Raw genomic sequence first — 18,265 nt, 5'->3', positions numbered from 1 at the left:
TAGACAATCTCAGATAAAGAAGGGCACTCCTAGTTGCCACTGATGCCACACCTGTTCCAAGGCCTTAGTGATTTTCCATTTCCTGCAAGTGACCTCACCGTAGGCCACAGCTCTTCCTCCTATTTTTAGAAAGTACCCTGTTTATCATAAAGGAGTCACTTTCTGCTAACAATTAGGACCTTCCTGTGGAACTACCTCTCTTGGCCCAGACCACTGCATAGTTTGGTGAAATGAGTTCCTCAGTCTCAGAGAGAACTCTGCTGCTCTAATTGCAGGGGCTGTGGTTTCGTGGGGCAGGAAATCAGACTATGTAGCAACTAGGGTCACCTCCATCCTTGAAGAGCCAGCCCAGGCACCTGTCATTCTCCTTGGAGGCCTCCAGAGACTACAAACTTGAAAACCCAGGAAGCAGCACCTAGCTGCCCAAAAGAGAGAATTTCTGGACACATCGCAGGTTGATAACAAGACCCAGACTTCTAACGAAGCCTGTTGTCACCCTCTAGAGAAAGCCAATGTGGCAAAAAGGGCTGGGTATGCAGCAAGAGATGGGAAGATAGAACTACCCATGCCCAAAATGTTTGAGACACCATGGACATCCAGATGGCTGGCTGTACTACCTTGGCACATGTGTACAGAGGTGCTAGACCAGCTGCTTAAGAAGTACACGGGACTTCTTAAAAACACACCTTATTCAACTCCAAACCAACCAGAGTTTGACCCAGTAGGTCTGAAATGGGGGTCTCAGTGCCCCGGATGATTGTAAACACAGACAAATTTAGAAACAGATGATCTATTCTAAAGAACGGGTTGTTAAATGATTAGATATCCCAGGCCTGAGGACTTCTATAAGGACCTTCTATAAGCAGGTCTGGGAAGGCCTGTTACCCTCACTGCCAGCTTGCTTTGATCCAGGAATAAAAAGCTTTCTAAAGCCTACCTGTGGAAAAGTCAGTGCCAACTTTACAATATTTTAATATTTTTCTGAGAGCTGACTTTGGGATGAAATTCTGAGTAAGAGCAAGTCCAGATGAAATAACCACTCATTTCCACACCCCCATCTCCCCTACACACACATACCCTTCCTCCCCTCTCAAGGAGGGCCAAGTCTTCCCACTCACTGTCTGGCAATCACAGACCAGAAACAGAGCAGGCTTCACTCTATCGCCACTCTTTACTTTTATGACCTAATTATGACCCAAGTTTAAAAAGCCCCTAGGCCCTCAGCTGGCTTCTTGCAGTGCTCCTAGCCTCCTTAAAGGGAAAGCAGCCCTGAGGGAGGGGCTGACTCATCTCCATTTGGCCAGATCAGCCTGGCTTAAGAGGCCCAGGAACAGAGCTCTTACTCTCACTGACACAGGCTAGCATGTACAAAAAGCTGAGCAGTAAAGCTAAGAGAAGCCCCATGTCCTCCTAAGGGAACCCAGGGCACCTCCTAGAGTCATCTACCCTCCTTCCCACCTCAGGCCCTTCTTACCCTGGCACAGTTTAACAAGGCCCATGACAATGATGGCAATGAGTGCGAGGACCTTGGCGTAAGTGAACATATCCTGTACACGTGTGCCCCACTTGACATAGGCACAGTTCACAAATGTCAGTAGACCTAGAAGAAAAACCATAAAATCACTGGCAAGTGAGCTGAGGACACAGAGGCTCAATTTTCTTTACAGAGTATATCACTTCTGCCCTATCTGCTAAGGCAAAGGGGACAGTGGACTAGTCAGAACCAGAACAGGCAAACGGAAGAACATCTCCCATGTGCCTGCCCTAGCTGAGAGTTCCCATGAGTGTCCCATCACTGCAGACAAGAAAGGATACAAAGACATGCATTAACACATACTTAAAAATTCTGCCTGACCAGGTGGTGGCGCAGTGGATAGAGGGTCGGACTGGGATGCAGATGACCCAGGTTCGAGACCCCGAGGTCGCCAGATTGAGCGCGGGTTCATCTGGCTTGAGCAAAAAGCTCACTAGCTTGGACCCAAGGTCGCTGGCTCGAGCAAGGGGTTACTCTGTCTGCTGAAGGCCCATGGTCAAGGCACATATGAGAAAGCAATCAATGAACAACTAAGGTGTCGCAAAGAAAAACTGATGATTGATGCTTCTCATCTCTCTGTGTTCCTGTCTGTCTGTCCCTATCTGTCCCTCTCTCTGACTCTCTCTCTGTCCCTGTAAAAAAAGAAAAAAAGAAATTCTTACAACCAGAATCATTTTTGGAAATTCCTCCCAGGCCCAGGAATGGTGGACTTCACTTACTTTTCTCCACTCAGACACCCAAGGTTCCAAACCACCCAAGACATAGATCTATCCATGGCCACATTAGAGAGCAGAGATAAGAGAAGTTCCGTAATAAATGACGTTAATCTGAATGTAGGTGGCAGGTCACCTAGAAATTAGGCAATGTTTGGCATGTAAAAGAAAAAGCCTGTCACATGCCTAACAATTTCACATACATCCTCTCAATAATTCTTACAACCTGAAAATATATATATTTCTATTCCCATCTTATAGATGAGAAAACTGAGGCTAAGAGAGGCTAACTACCATTCCTAAACTCATGTGATTTCCCCCGCTGCCATTTCTACCCAAACCCCCCAATTCTAGGTGAGGTCCATGGAGCAGTGAGCTCACCTGGGCATCCCAGCGGCTCCTGTCAGCACTGCTGGCTTCATGTTCCAGTTCCTCACCACCTCAGTATACGTGGGCCCTGTGTGGAGGCTCCCACCACCCTTGCCCTGCTAAACAGGGACTGCTCGGACCCACAGGGAAGACCTAAGAACAATATACAAAGGGTTCCACAGTGACACCTCTAATTACTGCCCCTAGCCTCCAAAATTAGAATTTTTATGTGAACCTCAAATGTTATTATAAAATATTCTGGATGAATCCTCCAGACAAACTTTACCTACTCCTACCTATTTTGCACTCTCTCCTTCAGCTAGATTTTCTTTTTACTGGTGCCATATATAAATAAAAATAAAAAAAATCTCCTCTGCTCCTCCTACCATAACCAACAGCAATTCCCACTTTCAAGGTCTAGCTGTAGCCCCACTTCCTCTGTAAAACATTTCCCAAACATACCAGCCAGTCAAGCACTGAGCTATCTCCCCCACACACCCTTAACCCTACAGCATTCCCAGTTCATAGCACAGCTTAGTGTCTCATGCTCCGGTCATGTGAACCTTTATCTCAAGGTCTGTCCCTCCGGCATTTGGGTGGTGCTTCTCCAAAGAGATCATAAATTCTTGGAAACAAAAACATTTTGTTTTCTTAAGCTTAATGCCAAGCAAAGAGGAGAAATGATGAACCCTGGTTAGGACCAAGTTAGTGATGAATTTTCACTTAACCACAAATTCCCTGAATCAAAGCAATTGTCAGACACTTGGATGGTCCTCCACTCAAACAGAGAGGAAAGCCAAGGTCCAGCCTGTAGAAATGAACATGGGTGGCTAAACAGCCTCAAATACACATTAAGAACTTTCATTCAGTACTCTGGAAAATGACTCAGGTGCCTGCTTACTAGTCAGTCATATGGGGTGGGGGTTGGGGGACAGGGACAACAGTCAAGAGGAAGGGGAGAAGGCTGGAAGGAATGCATGCTGCTGGCAGGTCTTCCCGGGTGCCTGCCCTGCAAACCAAAGTGCGCTGTGTGGGGCTGCACCTAGAGCAGTTAACATTAAGTATTACCTAATTAATAGCCACCAGTAATCCACAGACCCTTGTGCAATACAGTAAGCATATTTTGAGGTACCTGCCTACCTGCTGGGCCCCTTCTTGAGAATTGTTCCCCCTCCTCTATTGTGCCTAATCAAGCCAGACACTGGACCCAAGCTGAGCCTATTGGATCGTGTTTCCCAGGAACATGGAGTCAGGATACCAAGAGAATGAATCTATCTAATAGCAGAAGAGTCAGAACCACAGCAAGTTTAAATCGCACACAAACCCTTGTAATAAAGGAATAAAACAACAAAGAAGCAGAGGAAGGAAGCAGAACTACAGAAAGAGGAAGTGAGAGAGTGTACAGCTTGTGAGAAAAAGACACACAAATTCACAGAAGACAGCCCTGGCCAGTTGGCTCAGTGGTAGAGCATCGGCCTGGCGTACAGGAGTCCTGGGTTTGATTCCCGGCCAGGGCACATAGGAGAAACGCCCATCTGCTTCTCCACCCCTCCCCCTCTCCTTCCTCTCTGTCTCTCTTCCCCTCCTGCAGCCAAGGCTCCATTGGAGCAAAGATGGCCCGGGCGCTGAGGATGGCTCTATGGCCTCTGCCTCAGGCGCTGGAATGGCTCTGGATGCAACAGAGTGATGCCCCAGAAGGGCAGAGCATCGCCCCCTAGTGGGCGTGCTGGGTGGATCCCGGTCGGGCGCATGCGGGAGTCTGTCTGACTGCCACCCCGTTTCCAGCTTCGGAAAAATGCAAAAAAAAAAAAAAATTGTATCATGCTGTCATGCTCCCCCCAACCTATGTGTGGTCAAATGGTATATAACCAGTCTCTGAGCTACATTTGGGGCTGCACAATTTGAGTCAGATATGCCCCGAGGCAGTCATATGCGGTCAGCATATTAATAAATCTTTTAATAAAATTCTTCAAAATTAAAAAAAAAATACACAGAAGACAGAGACATAGGGGAGAGAGAGATAAGAGATGAAAACAAGGAGGCAGACAGAGAGAGAAGGGGACAAAAGAGAGAGAGAGAGATGGACATACACACGAAGAGACTGTCTGTGTCCTGGTTATGCTCCTGTGCTCCTGGCTTGTAGTACCAAGATGTGGCTGCAAGATGGGGAGAGAAGCTGATATGTACCCTAGCCACACAAACAAGCACTTCCTCTCACTTCTTCTTCCCCCTGCCCTGCAACAAACTCCACTCAGCGGGAATTTAATGAGGTGCTGAAGGAATGAGTGAAGGCAGTGCCTCACGGAAGTCCCTGCAGAGCCTCTTCTGAAAGACCAGCTGGAAGGGTACAAAAGAGCCTGGTCAGTAAAAGGGGGTAAATGGTGATGGAAGGATACTTGACTTAAGGTGATGACACACAATACAATATACAGGTACTGTGTTACAGAATTGCACACCTGAAACCTATATAAATTTTATTATTATTTTTAAAGATTTTATTTATTCATTATGGGGGGGGGGGCAGGAAGCATCAACTCCCATATGTGCCTTGACCAGGCAAGCCCAGGGTTTTTTTGTTTTTTTTTTTACAGAGGCAGAGATAGACAGGGACAGACAGACAGGAACAGAGAGAGATGAGAAGCATCAATCATCAGTTTCTCGTTGCGCATTGCGACTTCTTAGTTGTTCATTGATTGCTTTCTCACATGTGCCTTGACCGTGGGCCTTCAGCAGACCGAGTAACCCCTTGCTGGAGCCAGCGACCTTGGGTCCAAGCTGGCGAGCTCTTTGCTCAAGCCAGATGAGCCCGCACGCGACCTCGGAGTCTCGAACCTGGGTACTTCCGCATCCCAGTCCGAAGCTCTATCCACTGCGCCACCGCCTGGTCAGGCAAGCCCAGGGTTTTGAACCGGCAACCTCAGCGTTTCCAGGTTGACGTTTTATCCACTGCGCCACCACAGGTCAGGCTGAAACCTATATAATTTTATTAACCAATGTCACCCCAATAAATCAGAAAAAAAAAGTCTGTTTCTCAGTGGCTGCCTCTGGGGAGAAAGATTAACGCTTAGAAAGAGGGGGAGACTTTTTCCATTGTATACTCTTCTATATTTTGACTTATGATGCACATATGCTTCTTCCTTAATAAAAATGAAAATAATTAACATGCAGCCTGACCAGGTGGTGGCACAGTGGATCAAGCATCAGACTGGAATGCGAAGGACCCAGGTTCAAAACCCCAAGGTCACTGGCTTGAGTATGGCTCACCAGCTTGAGCATGGGATCATAGACATGACCCCATGGTCGCTGGCTTGAGCCCAAAGGTAGCTGGCTTGAAGCCCAAGGTCGCTGGCTTGAGCCCAAGGTCGTTAGCTTGTGCAAGGGGTCACTCGCTCTGCTAGAGCCCTCGGTCAAGGAACATATGAGAAGCCTGACCAGGCGGTGGCACAGTGGATCAAGCATTGGACTGGGACACAAAGGACCCAGGTTCGAAACCCCAACGTTGCCAGCTTGAGCATGGGCTCATCTGGTTTGAGCAAGGGTCACCAGCCTGAGCCCAAGGTCGCTGGTTTGAGCAAGGGATCACTCGTTCTGCTGTAGCCCCCTGGTCAAGGCACATATGAGAAAGCTATCAATGTATTGCAATGAAGAATTGATGCTTCTCTTCTCTCTCCCTTCTGCCTGTCTGTCCTTATCTGTCCCTCTTTATGACTCTCTTTCTGTCTCTGTCAAAACAAACAAACAAAAAAACACATGCAGCCAGCCAGGGAGAAGGGCCAGGAGTTGGGTGAAGTGAGTAAAGCACCCAGGTCACAAAAGTTAAGGAGTCACTCACTGTAACAGCCACTTCGCAAACCATCCTTAAATGCTTGGCCCCAGGCACTTTGCTTGCTTCACCCAACTCCCAGCCCTGCCAGAGAACAGCAAACTCTAAAAACAATCTACCCATCTACAAAGGCCTCCAATGGTTTCCTGATTCTAATTAAGAAACAAAATTTCAACATTTGATCCTCACCCCTCCTTGCTCCCAGAACATCTAGCATCACAGATTATCAGAGCTCAAATATAGGACAACAGGGCTGGATTCAACTACCACAATAAAACATCTAAGCCTTCTCTGTTCTCCTGATCTCATTTTCTTGCTAGAAAGCCTGCAACAATGAATATAGGACCCATGTGAGAGGCCTTAAAGGCTGTCTGGGGGCTTCTTGCTGAGAAAGGAGCATTGAAATAGCAGATCTAGACCCAACCTCAAAGCAGAAACAAATCCCCAAGTTTCTCTGTGGCAAAGACTGCTAGTTTTTTAATATGTTTTTCCATTTTTTTTCTTAGTAATGGAAATTTAACCAGAGTCATGGCTACCCCCAAATAAGTTAACATTGTCCAGCCTCTCTTGCAGGGAGGTATGGCCAGGTAACTAGGTTCCTGCCTCGCGATGTAAGCAAAGTTCTACATGAATAAAGACCTCAGGAAGTATCTAAAATGGGTGAAGCATGCCTTTCTTTGTCCTTCCTGCCAGCTACAATGCAGACATGACAGCTAGAATTTGAATAGCCATCCTGGACCACTGGCTGGAAGTCCCATGATGAGGATGGCAGAACACTAAGATAGGAGGAAGGAGCCTGGCTCCCTGAGGAGTTATGGAGTCATCCTACATACCCCACAGTTTACTTTTTTTTTGAGAGAGAGAGAGAGAGAGAGAGAGAGAGAGAGAGATGGAATAGGGGGTGGTAGGAAGAGAGAGAGGAAGAGAAGCATTAATTTGTTGTTCCACTTAGTTGTGTCATTGATTGCTTCTCATATATGCCCTGACCAGGAGTTGAGCTGGCAATCTTGGGATTGACAACCCCAGGCTCGAGCCAGCGACCCCAGGATCAAACCAGCGACCTTGGCACTCTGTGACAATGCTCTATCTACTGTGCCACTGGCCAGGGCTCACACTTGACTTCTAATATGTGAGAGAAATAAATTTCAATATGTGTGAGCTATGCTGCTTTTGGTTTCCACTTGTTTGAAACACAAACTTATCCTGAATACATGTGCCCTCAAACAGACCTGTGCCTCTCGCATTCTGTGATGAGGAGCTGGCCTGGCAACCTAAAGTTGTAGTCCTATCTATGCTGATAGTCACAGACAACACGAAGGGGAAGGAACCCTTCCAATTCCTACCACAAATAGGCTGGGTGTTCCTAAAGGGCATTCAAGGACAGAGGAGTGTAATCCTTAACAACAAGAAGGTGAGAAAAAAAAATAGTGGGGAGGGGGACCATCTACAAATCTGTTAGGAGAGACATGTTCTACAGCAGTCAGGAGAGGCAGACCCTTCCAAACGGAGATCCCATAATCAAGAGCTATCTCTTGAGATGTGTATGAACATTTAATGCACATGCCTTTTATTTTCCTTCTTTTTCTAAATGATAGGATGGGAGATAGAGAGAGACTCCTGCATGCACCCTGACTGGGATCCACCTGGCAACCCCCATCTGGGGCCATGCTTGCCAACTGAGCTATTTATAGCACCTGAGGCAGAGGCTCCATGGAGCCATCCTCAGAACCCGGGACCAACACATTCAAATCAATTGAGCCATGGCTGCAGGAAGGGAAGAAAGAGAGAGAGAGAAGAAGGAAGGGGAGGGGTAGAGAAGCAGATGGTTGCTTTTTCTGTGTGCCCAGGAATCGAACCAGGACATCCACACGCTGGGCCAACTGGCCAGACCCTGCACATACTTTTTAAAAAGCCTCTTTGTTTTTAACTACACAAATACTCACATTTAACCTTATTATCAAAATATTCAAACTATATAAAGGGTTAGAGTACAAGGTCTTTGAGCAACTATGGTCAAGACCCAGTCCTCTTTAAGCCTGTGACTGTCAGAACAGGAAAACTGTCTATCCACAGCAACAATGATCAAAATAGGGGCGCACTGCCCACTCAGAACCCTATCCAGGGTTCAGGACAGCAAGAGACAACAGAAAGCTCTGCCGGTCACACAGTGTTTGTTCACTCCTATCTCATCTTTGACAATATTCCTCCCCTTCCTCCTAATTGCTGGCCTTGCCAAACAAGCGCTCAGGAGCAATTAAGTCTCAAGTGTGAGCAGACCTCTGCTTTGATGCCACTCTCTCAGTGCTGACCTGACAGTCATGTTGAAACCTTCACAACAAATACCAATGATGTGTGTGAGGCTATATAAAAAGCAGGATCCCACCTGACCAGGCGGTGGCACAGTGGATAGGGCGTTGGACTGGGACACAGAGGATCCAGGTTCGAAACCCTAAGGTCACCAGGTTGAGCGTAGGCTCACCAGCTTGAGCACGGGGTTGCCTGCTTGAGTGTGGAATCATAGATATGACCCCATGGTGGTGGCTTGAGCCCAAAGGTCACTGGCTTGAGCAAGGGGTCACTTATTCTGCCGTAGCCCCCCAGTCAAGGCACATATGAGAAAGCAATCAATGAACAACTAAAGAGCGGCAGCAAAGAATTGATGCTTCTCGTCTCTCTCCCTTCCTGCCTGTCTATCCCCATCTGTCCCTCCCTCTCTCCCCCCCCCTCTCTCCTCAAAAAAAAAAAAAAAAAAAAAAGCAGGATCCCAAAAAGATGAATATACTGACAATATCTAAACCAGAAACATACACTTCTGCATCAAATCAAGAACTCTTAAATGCTGGGCAGCTAGCCAGAGAAGAGACCTATGGACCTCAAGAACTGCCATTTTCCCCTCCAGTCCCATAAGTGAATAGAGTCCACAGCATACCAAGTCCAGTTGTCAGTCTGAGGCTCCACCTACCACAGAAGAATCCAAGATCCCAGAACATATAGGACAGAGTTTCTCAACCTCAGCCTTACTGACATTTGGGTCCAGGTAAGACTTGCTGTGTGGGGCTGTCCTGTGCATTACAGGATATTCAGCAGCACCCCTGGCCTTTCTACCCGTTAGATGCCAGTAGCATCCCCTCTCGAAGAATTGTGACAACCAAAAATGACTTCAGACCTTGTCATATGGCTCAACTCTGGTTGAGAATCACTGCTCTACGATAATGAGTGGCTAAGTCAGCCTGAAATCCAAAAATAGCTGCTTGATCTCCCTGCCAAGTGTAACCTAGGATGGGAGGTGGGGGTTACTGCTAAAGAGCCAGCATCTAAAACAACAACACCTTCAGGAGTCAAGAAGGTAACATGAATGAGCAATGGCAAGAAAGTCTGGGTATAAAACAAGAGGGAGCCTGACCAGGATACACAGTGGATACAGCATTGGACTGGGATGTGGAGGACCCAGGTTCAAGACCCTGAGGTCGCCAGCTTGAGTGCCGGCTCATCTGGTTTGAGCAAAGCTCACCAGCTTGGACCCAATGTCGTTGACTCAAACAAGGGGTTACTCGGTCTGCAGAAGGCCCACGGTCAAGGCACATGTGAGAAAGCAATCAATGAACAACTAAGGTGTTGCAACGAAAAACTGATGATTGATGCTTCTCATTTCTCTCTGTTCCTGTCTGTCTGTCCCTATCTATCCCTCTCTCTGACTCTCTGTCTCTGTAAATAAATAAATAAAAAGATAATTAAAAAAAATAAAACAAGAGGGAGTAGAGGACAAAAATGGACTAGAGAACACTACATTTCATTTAAAGGGAGCAACCACTATTCAAATGCAGCTGATTATGTCAGGCAGGAATTTGGGTACAAAGTTTTTAGAAATTTTGATTTTTCAAGAGAAAGGGCACATCCTGATTTTCAAATGTTGGAAAATAATTTTTAAATGTTCAGAACATTGTGCAGGCCCAATAAATATATCTATAGGCCAAGTCTGGCCCATGGCCACCAGCATTTAGCTCTGCCCTAGAGCTGGTTATACGGAGACCGCCTGGGCCCTTTCTTCTAGAATGGAGCATTGATTGTATAGGTTGTCATGGTTGTAACTTCCTTAGGCAGTCTCCCAACCAACAACTTGGACTCCTCTCATGTCTCTGTTTCTTTCTTTTTTCTTTTTAAAATATTTTATTTATTAATTTTAGAGAAAGGAGAGAGAGACAGAAGGGGAGGACAACTCATAGTAGTTGCTTCTCGTATGTGCCCTGACCAGGCAAGCCTGGGGTTTTGAACTGGTGACCTCAGCATTCCAGGTCCACACTCCATCCACTGTGCCACCACAGGTCAGGCATCTCTGTTTTAGGATTAACTTAATCCTCCTATCCTACCTAAGCCTCACTGTGGATTCAGTGCAGATCTTTGGTGGTTTCTCTCCAATTATGATCTCGCTGGTTTCTTCCAATTTGTGTCTCTTGAATCCAAGCTGCTCTCATTGCCAATCCTGCCCAAGGAGACTCCCTCCATCATATTATAGCTTTGCTGGATGATCCATCAACTTGATCCTACACCCTAAGTTCTAAGAAGAAAAGTAAGCTGAACCCTAAAGTCTAGTCAGTTAGAATGGGACATAGTTTTATGATTTGGCCCAAACTCTGACAAGTTCCTGCCCTCATCCTATGTCATAGAAAAACCTGGGCTTCTGGAACAGGAGGCTTGCAGGAATTCAGAGTATGAAAAATGAGAGTATAACTGCATTTGAATGAGATAAGCTATGAGATACCATGACTTTGAATTGCTTTTTTTTTTTTTATTCAGTGAGAGGAGAGGAGGCAGAGAGACAGACTCCTGCATGAGCCCTGACCAGGATCAACCCAGCAAGCCCACTAGGGGGGTGATGCTCCGCCCATCTGGGACATTGCTCCACTGCTCAGCAACCGAGCTCTTCTTAGAGCCTGAGGTGGAGGCCATAAAGTCATCCTCAGTGCCTGGGGCCAACTCATTTCAATCCAGCCATGGCTGCAGGAGGGGAAAAGAGAGAAAGAGAGAAGGGAGGGTGGTAGAGAAGCAAATGGGTGTTTCTCCTGTGTGCCCTGACCAGAAATCAAACCTGGGACATTCACACACCTGGCCAATGCTCTACCACTGAGCCAACTGGCCAGTGCCAACTTTGTATTTCTAAGTGGCCACCAATCAAAAGATTGTGGTATAGGGATGAGCTTCCTAAATATAAAAACAATGTAAAGGCCTGACCTGTGGTGGCGCAGTCGACCTGGAAATGCTGAGGCCGCTGGTTCAAAACCCTGGGCTTGCCTGGTCAAGGCACATATGGGAGTTGATGCTTCCAGCTCCTCCCCCCCTTCTCTTTCTCTCTCTCTCTCTCTCTCTCTCTCTCTCTTTCTCTCTCTCTCTCTCTCTCCCTCTCCTCTCTAAAATGAATAAATAAAAAAATAAAAATTAAAAAAAAAACAATGTGCCTGACCAGGCGGTGGCGCAGTGGATAGAGCGTCGGACTGGGATGCGGAAGTGCCCAGGTTTGAGACCCCAGAGGTCGCGCGCGGGCTCATCTGGCTTGAGCAAAGAGCTCGCCAGCTTGGACCCAAGGTCGCTGGCTCCAGCGGGGGGTTACTCGGTCTGCTGAAGGCCCGTGGTCAAGGCACGCGTGAGAAAGCAATCAATGAACAACCAAGAAGTCACAAGGCGCAACGAGAAACTGATGATTGATGCTTCTCATCTCTCTCTGTTCCTGTCTGTCTGTCCCTGTCTATCTCTGCCTCTAAAAAAAAAAAAAAAAAAAAAAAAAAAAAAAAACAATGTAAAAAATAATGAAAAGAAGATTTAACAAATAAAAATCGTCCATATATGAAAAATTAGAGATGTAGGTGCTCTTTCCTAAAATTTGTCCGAAGGCCACCACAGGAACAATGCATAAGTACTCACTCTCAGACGCTCAGAAAAGAGTACAATATCACAAAAACCTCCAGACAGAAACTGGGTAACATATAAATAACCTAAAACAGTTTCTTCCTTTAGATACAGGGATTTCTCTTGTAGAGGGTGGGGCAAAAGTAGGTTTACAGTTGTTCATATGAAAAATAGTACAATAATTAATAATAATACAAGAATAAACTGTTTCACATACTCACAACCCCACCCTGTATAATTCTGCCCCAAGAAAATATGCACAAACTCTGAAAATGATTTATACTCAAGATCCCCACAGCAGCATTATTTGCATTGTACAGTACTTATTATATGTAAGGCATAGAAGTACTATACATGGCTTGATTCATTCTCACAAAAATCTGTTCAGATAGGTACAATCAATATTCCCATTTTACAAATGAGAAAATGGAGGCAAGAGTTAACTAACCCAGCCCTGGCTGGTTAGCTCCGTCAGAACAGAGTCCCAAAACAAGGAAGCAAGCAATGAGTGCAAGATTGAGTGGAACAACAAATGAATGCTTCCTTTCCCCCTACCCTCTCTCTCTCTTCCTCTCTCTAAAAATCAATAAATAAATAAAAAATTTAGCCTTGGACAGATAGCTTGGTGATTGGAGTGTCGTCTCAAAGCACAGAGGTTGCCAGTTCAATCCTGGGTCAGGGCACATATAGGAAGAGATCAATGTTCCTGTCTCTCTCTAAAATCAATAAATAAAAATTAAAAAAAGAAAAAGAAACAATGAATGAAAAAATAAGCGGAACAAATCGATTCTCTCTCCTTTCCTCTCTAAAGTCAATTAATCAATAAATAAATATTTCAAAAAAATAAAAATTATAAATATGTACAGAAAAAAATACTAGAAGGTTTTTCACGTAAACAGAATGGTTCTCTGGGAGGTAAAATCATGGATGATTTTAATTTTCTCTTTTCCTAATTTTTGCATTTTTCAAATTGACTATATAGTCTATGTATTACCTTTTTTTTTTTTTTTTTTTTTCTTTTTTCATTTTTCTGAAGCTGGAAACAGGGAGAGACAGTCAGACAGACTCCCGCATGCGCCCGACCGGGATCCACCCGGCACGCCCACCAGGGGCGACGCTCTGCCCACCAGGGGGCGATGCTCTGCCCATCCTGGGCGTCGCCATGTTGCGACCAGAGCCACTCTAGTGCCTGGGGCAGAGGCCACAGAGCCATCCCCAGCGCCCGGGCCATCTTTGCTCCAATGGAGCCTTGGCTGCGGGAGGGGAAGAGAGAGACAGAGAGGAAAGCGCGGCAGAGGGGTGGAGAAGCAAATGGGCGCTTCTCCTGTGTGCCCTGGCCGGGAATCGAACCCGGGTCCTCCGCACGCTAGGCCGACGCTCTACCGCTGAGCCAACCGGCCAGGGCTCTATGTATTACCTTTTAATTTAAAGGACACACACACTACTCTAAAAAAAATGTTTCTGCCTGATCAGTGGTGGCACAGAGGATACAGCATAGACCTGGGACATTGAGGTCCCCAGTTTGAAACCCTAAGGTTGCCGGCTTGATCATGGTCTCGCCAGCTTGAGGGCAGGGTCACTAGCTTGAGTGTGGGATCATCGACATGAGCACAAAGGTCACGGGCTTGAGCCCAAGGTTGCTGGCTTGAGCCAAGGGTCACTGGGTTGGCCTGAGCATGCCCCCATGTCCAACCTCCATCAAGACATATGTGAGCCTGACCTGTGGTGGCACAGTGGATAAAGCGTCGACCTGGAAATGCTGAGGTCGCCGGTTCGAAACCCTGGGCTTGCCTGGTCAAGGCACATATGGGAGTTGATGCTTCCAGCTCCTCCCCCTTTCTCTCTCTCTGTCTCTCCTCTCTGTCTCTCCCTCTCCTCTCTAAAAAAATGAATAATAATAAAAAAAAAAAAATTTAAAAAAAAAAAAAAAAAAAAAAAAAAAAAAAAAAAAGACATATGTGAGAAGCAATCAATGAACAACTAAGGTGACACAACTTTGAGTTGATGCATCTCTTCTCTCTCTCTCAAAAAAGTTTCTTTTGAAGAATATTCCACAAAAAAGGGAAAAACTGCCTGACCTGTGGTGGCGCAGTAGATAAAGCATCAACCTGGAAATGCTGAGGTTGCTGGTTCAAAACTCTGGGCTTGCCTGGTCAAGGCACATATGGGAGTTAATGCTTCCAGCTCCTCCCCACCCCCTCTCTCTCTGTCTCTCCCTTTCTTCTCTAAAATGAATAGAAAAAAATTTTTTTAAAAAAAGGGGGAAAAACTCATGATATACTAAGTTTTAAAAGCAGAATAAACTAGACCAGAGGTCAGCAAACCGCAGCTCACGAGCTACATGCGGCTCTTTGGCCAGCTTAGGAGTACCTAATTAAGTTAATAACAATGTACCTATCTATATAGTTTTGTTTTGTTTTTTACATAGGCAGAGATAGACAGGGACAGACAGACAGGAACGGAGAGAGAGATGAGAATATCAATCATTAGTTTCTCGTTGTGCGTTGTGACTTCTTAGTTGTTCACTGATTGCTTTCTCATATGTGCCTTGACCGCGGGCCTTGAGCAGACCGAGTAACCCCTTGCTGGAGCCAGAGACCTTGGGTCCAAGCTGATGAGCTTTTTTGCTCAAGCCAGATGAGCCGTGCTCAAGCTGGCGACCTCGGGGTCTCGAACCTGGGTCCTTCCGCATCCCGCTCTATCCACTGCGCCACCACCTGGTCAGGCCCTATCTATATGGTTTAAGTTTAAAAAATCTGGCTCTCAAAAGAAATTTAAATATTTGTACTGTTGATATTTGGATCTGTTGACTAATGAGTTTGCCGACCACTGAATTAGACTGACCAGGTGGTGGCGCAGTGGATAGAGTGTTGGACTGGGACACAGAGGACCCAGGTTTGAAACCCGAGGTCACCTGCTTGAGTGAGGGCTCATCTGACTTGAGCATGGGCTCACCAGCTTGAGTGCAGGGTTGCTGGTTTGAGCGTGGGATCATGGACATAATTCCATGGTCACTGGCTTGAAGCCCAAGGTCACTGGCTTGAATCCAAGGTCGCTGGCTTGAGCAAGGGGTCACTCGCTCTGCTGGAGCCCCTCAGTCAAGGCACATGTGAGAAAGCAATAAATAAACAACTAAGGTGTTGCAACAAACGGATGCTTCTCAGCTCTCTCCCTTCCTGTCTGTCCCTATCTGTCCCTCTCTCTGTATCTCTCTTTATCTCTGTCACAAAAAAAAGCAGAATAAATTAAAGAGAAAAATAAATAAATAAAAAACATAAAGCAGAATGTAAAGTTATATGCAAAGTATAATGTCAGTTCTATAATAGAGATAAATGAAGACACAACTGAACTTCAAAAAGTCCTCATCTCCCTTTTTCATTCTCTTTAAAAAAGGTCCTGGCCTGACCTGTGGTGGCGCAGTGGATAAAGCGTCGACCTGGAAATGCTGAGGCCGCCGGTTCGAAACCCTGGGCTTGCCTGGTCAAGGCACATATGGCAGTTGATGCTTCCAGCTCCTCCCCCATCTCTCTCTCTCTCTCTCTCTCTCTCTCCTCTCTAAAAATGAATAAATAAAAAAAAAAATTATAAAAAATAAATAAATAAATAAAAAAGGTCCTGGCTGGGTGATTCAGTGGATAGAGCAATGTCCTGGTACACCAACGCTGAGGTTTAATTCCTGGTCAGGGCACATAGAAGCAGCAATTAATGAGTACATGACTAAATGAAACAACCAAGTGGAACAGCAAATTGATACTTCTCTCTCTCTCTCTCTCATATCAATGGGAAAATAAAGTCTCCCTCATATCAATGGGAAAATAAAGTCCTCATCGCTTGGTGGTAGATTTAGGTGATTTGAGGCTAATTCTCTCCTTGATGAACATGATTTATAATAAGAAAACCATTTCCTTTTTTAGAGAGCTCTTAGGCCAGAGTTCCCCTGGCCAAAATCTATAAGAAATACAACTAAGTACCCATCTTCCCTCCTCCCAAGGGTATTTGTGGAGAGGTTCCCGTTAACATGTCTTTAATAAATTCCTTACAGTTAGGAGGCACTGTGTACCGTACAATCCTTTATTGCTAGCTCCCCCAAGTTCTATTTTTAACACTGTGGATAAACTACATATACTGCCAAGGCTTCTGCAAGCAGAGATATGGGAAAAACAGTAAAATTAAATGCCTCTGGCAACACAGTACTAAGGAATATGGAATTCTGGGCCACTTCTCAGCTAATTAAAACACTACTAGCTCTACGTGACTGGGTAAATTCACAGCAATCTTCTCTCCCTTTCAGTGACTTCACACTAAATTCCCTCTTACCACTTCATGAGAGAAAATAAATAAAGAGGGATCCACTAAATTCTCTTAAGTTCTGTCCTCAGAAACCCAAATACAGGGTAGAAACCACCCACCTTGCTCTCACTGGCATCAGACAGAGCTTGTTTACAAGGTCAGTGTAAAGAAATTTGAAACACCAATGGGAAAAAGCCATTTTGGTGTGGTGCCTGCTGCTCGAACAGGCTGTGGACAGTAGCAATGGCAAGAAGAAGTGGCCTGAGGTCCTGTGGGCCTATGAAATAATGCCTTGGGACCCCCACAATTTAGAGAAGACGACTTCCTCACTGATGTCTTTAAACTCGTTTAAGATAAAAAGCTAGAATTCAAAATAACTTTTTTTTTTTTTTTTTACAGAGACAGAGGGATAGACAGACAGAAATGGAGAGAGATGAGAAGCGTCAATCATCAGTTTTTCCGTTGTGGCACCTTAGTTGTTCATTGACTGCCCTTTCATATGTGCCTTGACCGTGGGGCTACAGCAGACCGAGTAAGCCCTTACTCAAGCTATTGACCTTGGGTGCAAGCTGGTGAGCTATTTTTTTTTTTTTTCAAACCAGATGAGCCTGTGCTCAAGCTGGCGACCTTGAGGTCTTGAACCTGGGTCTTCCGCATCCCAGTCTGACGCTCTATCCACTGCGCCACCGCCCGGCCAGGCCAAAATAACTTTTTTTTGAGCAGAATAAAGGCCTCTCAGTACTTATGTTTTTTTCTAGGTTAAGTTACAACTAGTGATGCTGACTCCAGTCAAAACACCTGACAAGCCTGACCTGTGGTGGCGCAGTGGATGAATCGTCGACCTGGAATGCTGAGGTCGCCGGTTCAGAACCCTGGGCTTGCCCGGTCAAGGCACATATGGGAGTTGATGCTTCCTGCTCCTCCTCTCTCTCTCTCTCTCACTCTCTCTCCTCTCTAAAATGAATAAATTAAAAAAAAAAAAAATCTTGACAAGGCATCAGACTGGGATGCGGAGGACCCAGGTTTGAGACCCCCAGGTCGCCAGCTTGAGCACGGGCTCATCTGGTTTGAGCAAAGCTCACCAGCTTGGACCCAAGGTCATTGGCTCGAGCAAGGGGTTACTCGGTCTGCTGAAGGCCCACGGTCAAGGCACATATGAGCAAGCAATCAATGAACAACTAAGGTGTCGCAACGAAAAACTGATGATTGATGCTTCTCATCTCTTAGTTCTGCCTGTCCGTCCCTATCTATCCCTCTCTCTGACTCTCTCTCTGTCCCTGTAAAAAAGAAAAAAGTTACAAACAGATTCAGACTTTTCCCATCCCCACCCAACCTTTACCCTTATCTCAGGACCAACTGACTTCGGTGAAATTACTTCTTGAAAAGATGTGATGCTTCTTTTCCTCCCAAAAAGCAAAATATGCTGCTCAATATAAGGTACTATGAACATTATTAAAGTAACTGTGAACAAAAAAGGGGCCACGTGCTGAATCTGACAAGCTCAAGGGAGGCCTGCATGGTGGCCTTGAAAACTCAGAGACCTACAGTAACCACATAAGATGGTCTGAAATAAAAACTTCCTTACCTTTTTTTTTTTTTTTTTTTTTTTTGCATTTTTCTGAAGCTGGAAACAGG

The 18,265-nt window shown here is 45.7% G+C and overlaps 1 protein-coding gene across 3 annotated transcripts in view; it reads right to left on the bottom strand.

Annotated features, from left to right (window-relative positions):
* SLC7A6 (solute carrier family 7 member 6) overlaps positions 1-18,265 on the bottom strand; it is a 53,476-nt gene that overhangs the window by 12,196 nt on the left and 23,015 nt on the right. For all 3 annotated transcript variants that reach the window (XM_066243498.1, XM_066243499.1, XM_066243500.1), the window contains exon 3: positions 1,475-1,600. In XM_066243498.1, coding sequence (XP_066099595.1) covers positions 1,475-1,600 — 126 coding nt within the window. The remainder of the gene's footprint in view (positions 1-1,474; positions 1,601-18,265) is intronic.

This window comes from Saccopteryx bilineata, chromosome 9 (assembly GCF_036850765.1).
Source record: "Saccopteryx bilineata isolate mSacBil1 chromosome 9, mSacBil1_pri_phased_curated, whole genome shotgun sequence".
In the NCBI taxonomy this organism is placed as follows: Eukaryota; Metazoa; Chordata; class Mammalia; order Chiroptera; family Emballonuridae; genus Saccopteryx; species Saccopteryx bilineata.
The sequence above is the reverse complement of the archived record's forward strand: the minus strand, read 5'-3'. Positions and strand labels throughout refer to the sequence as shown.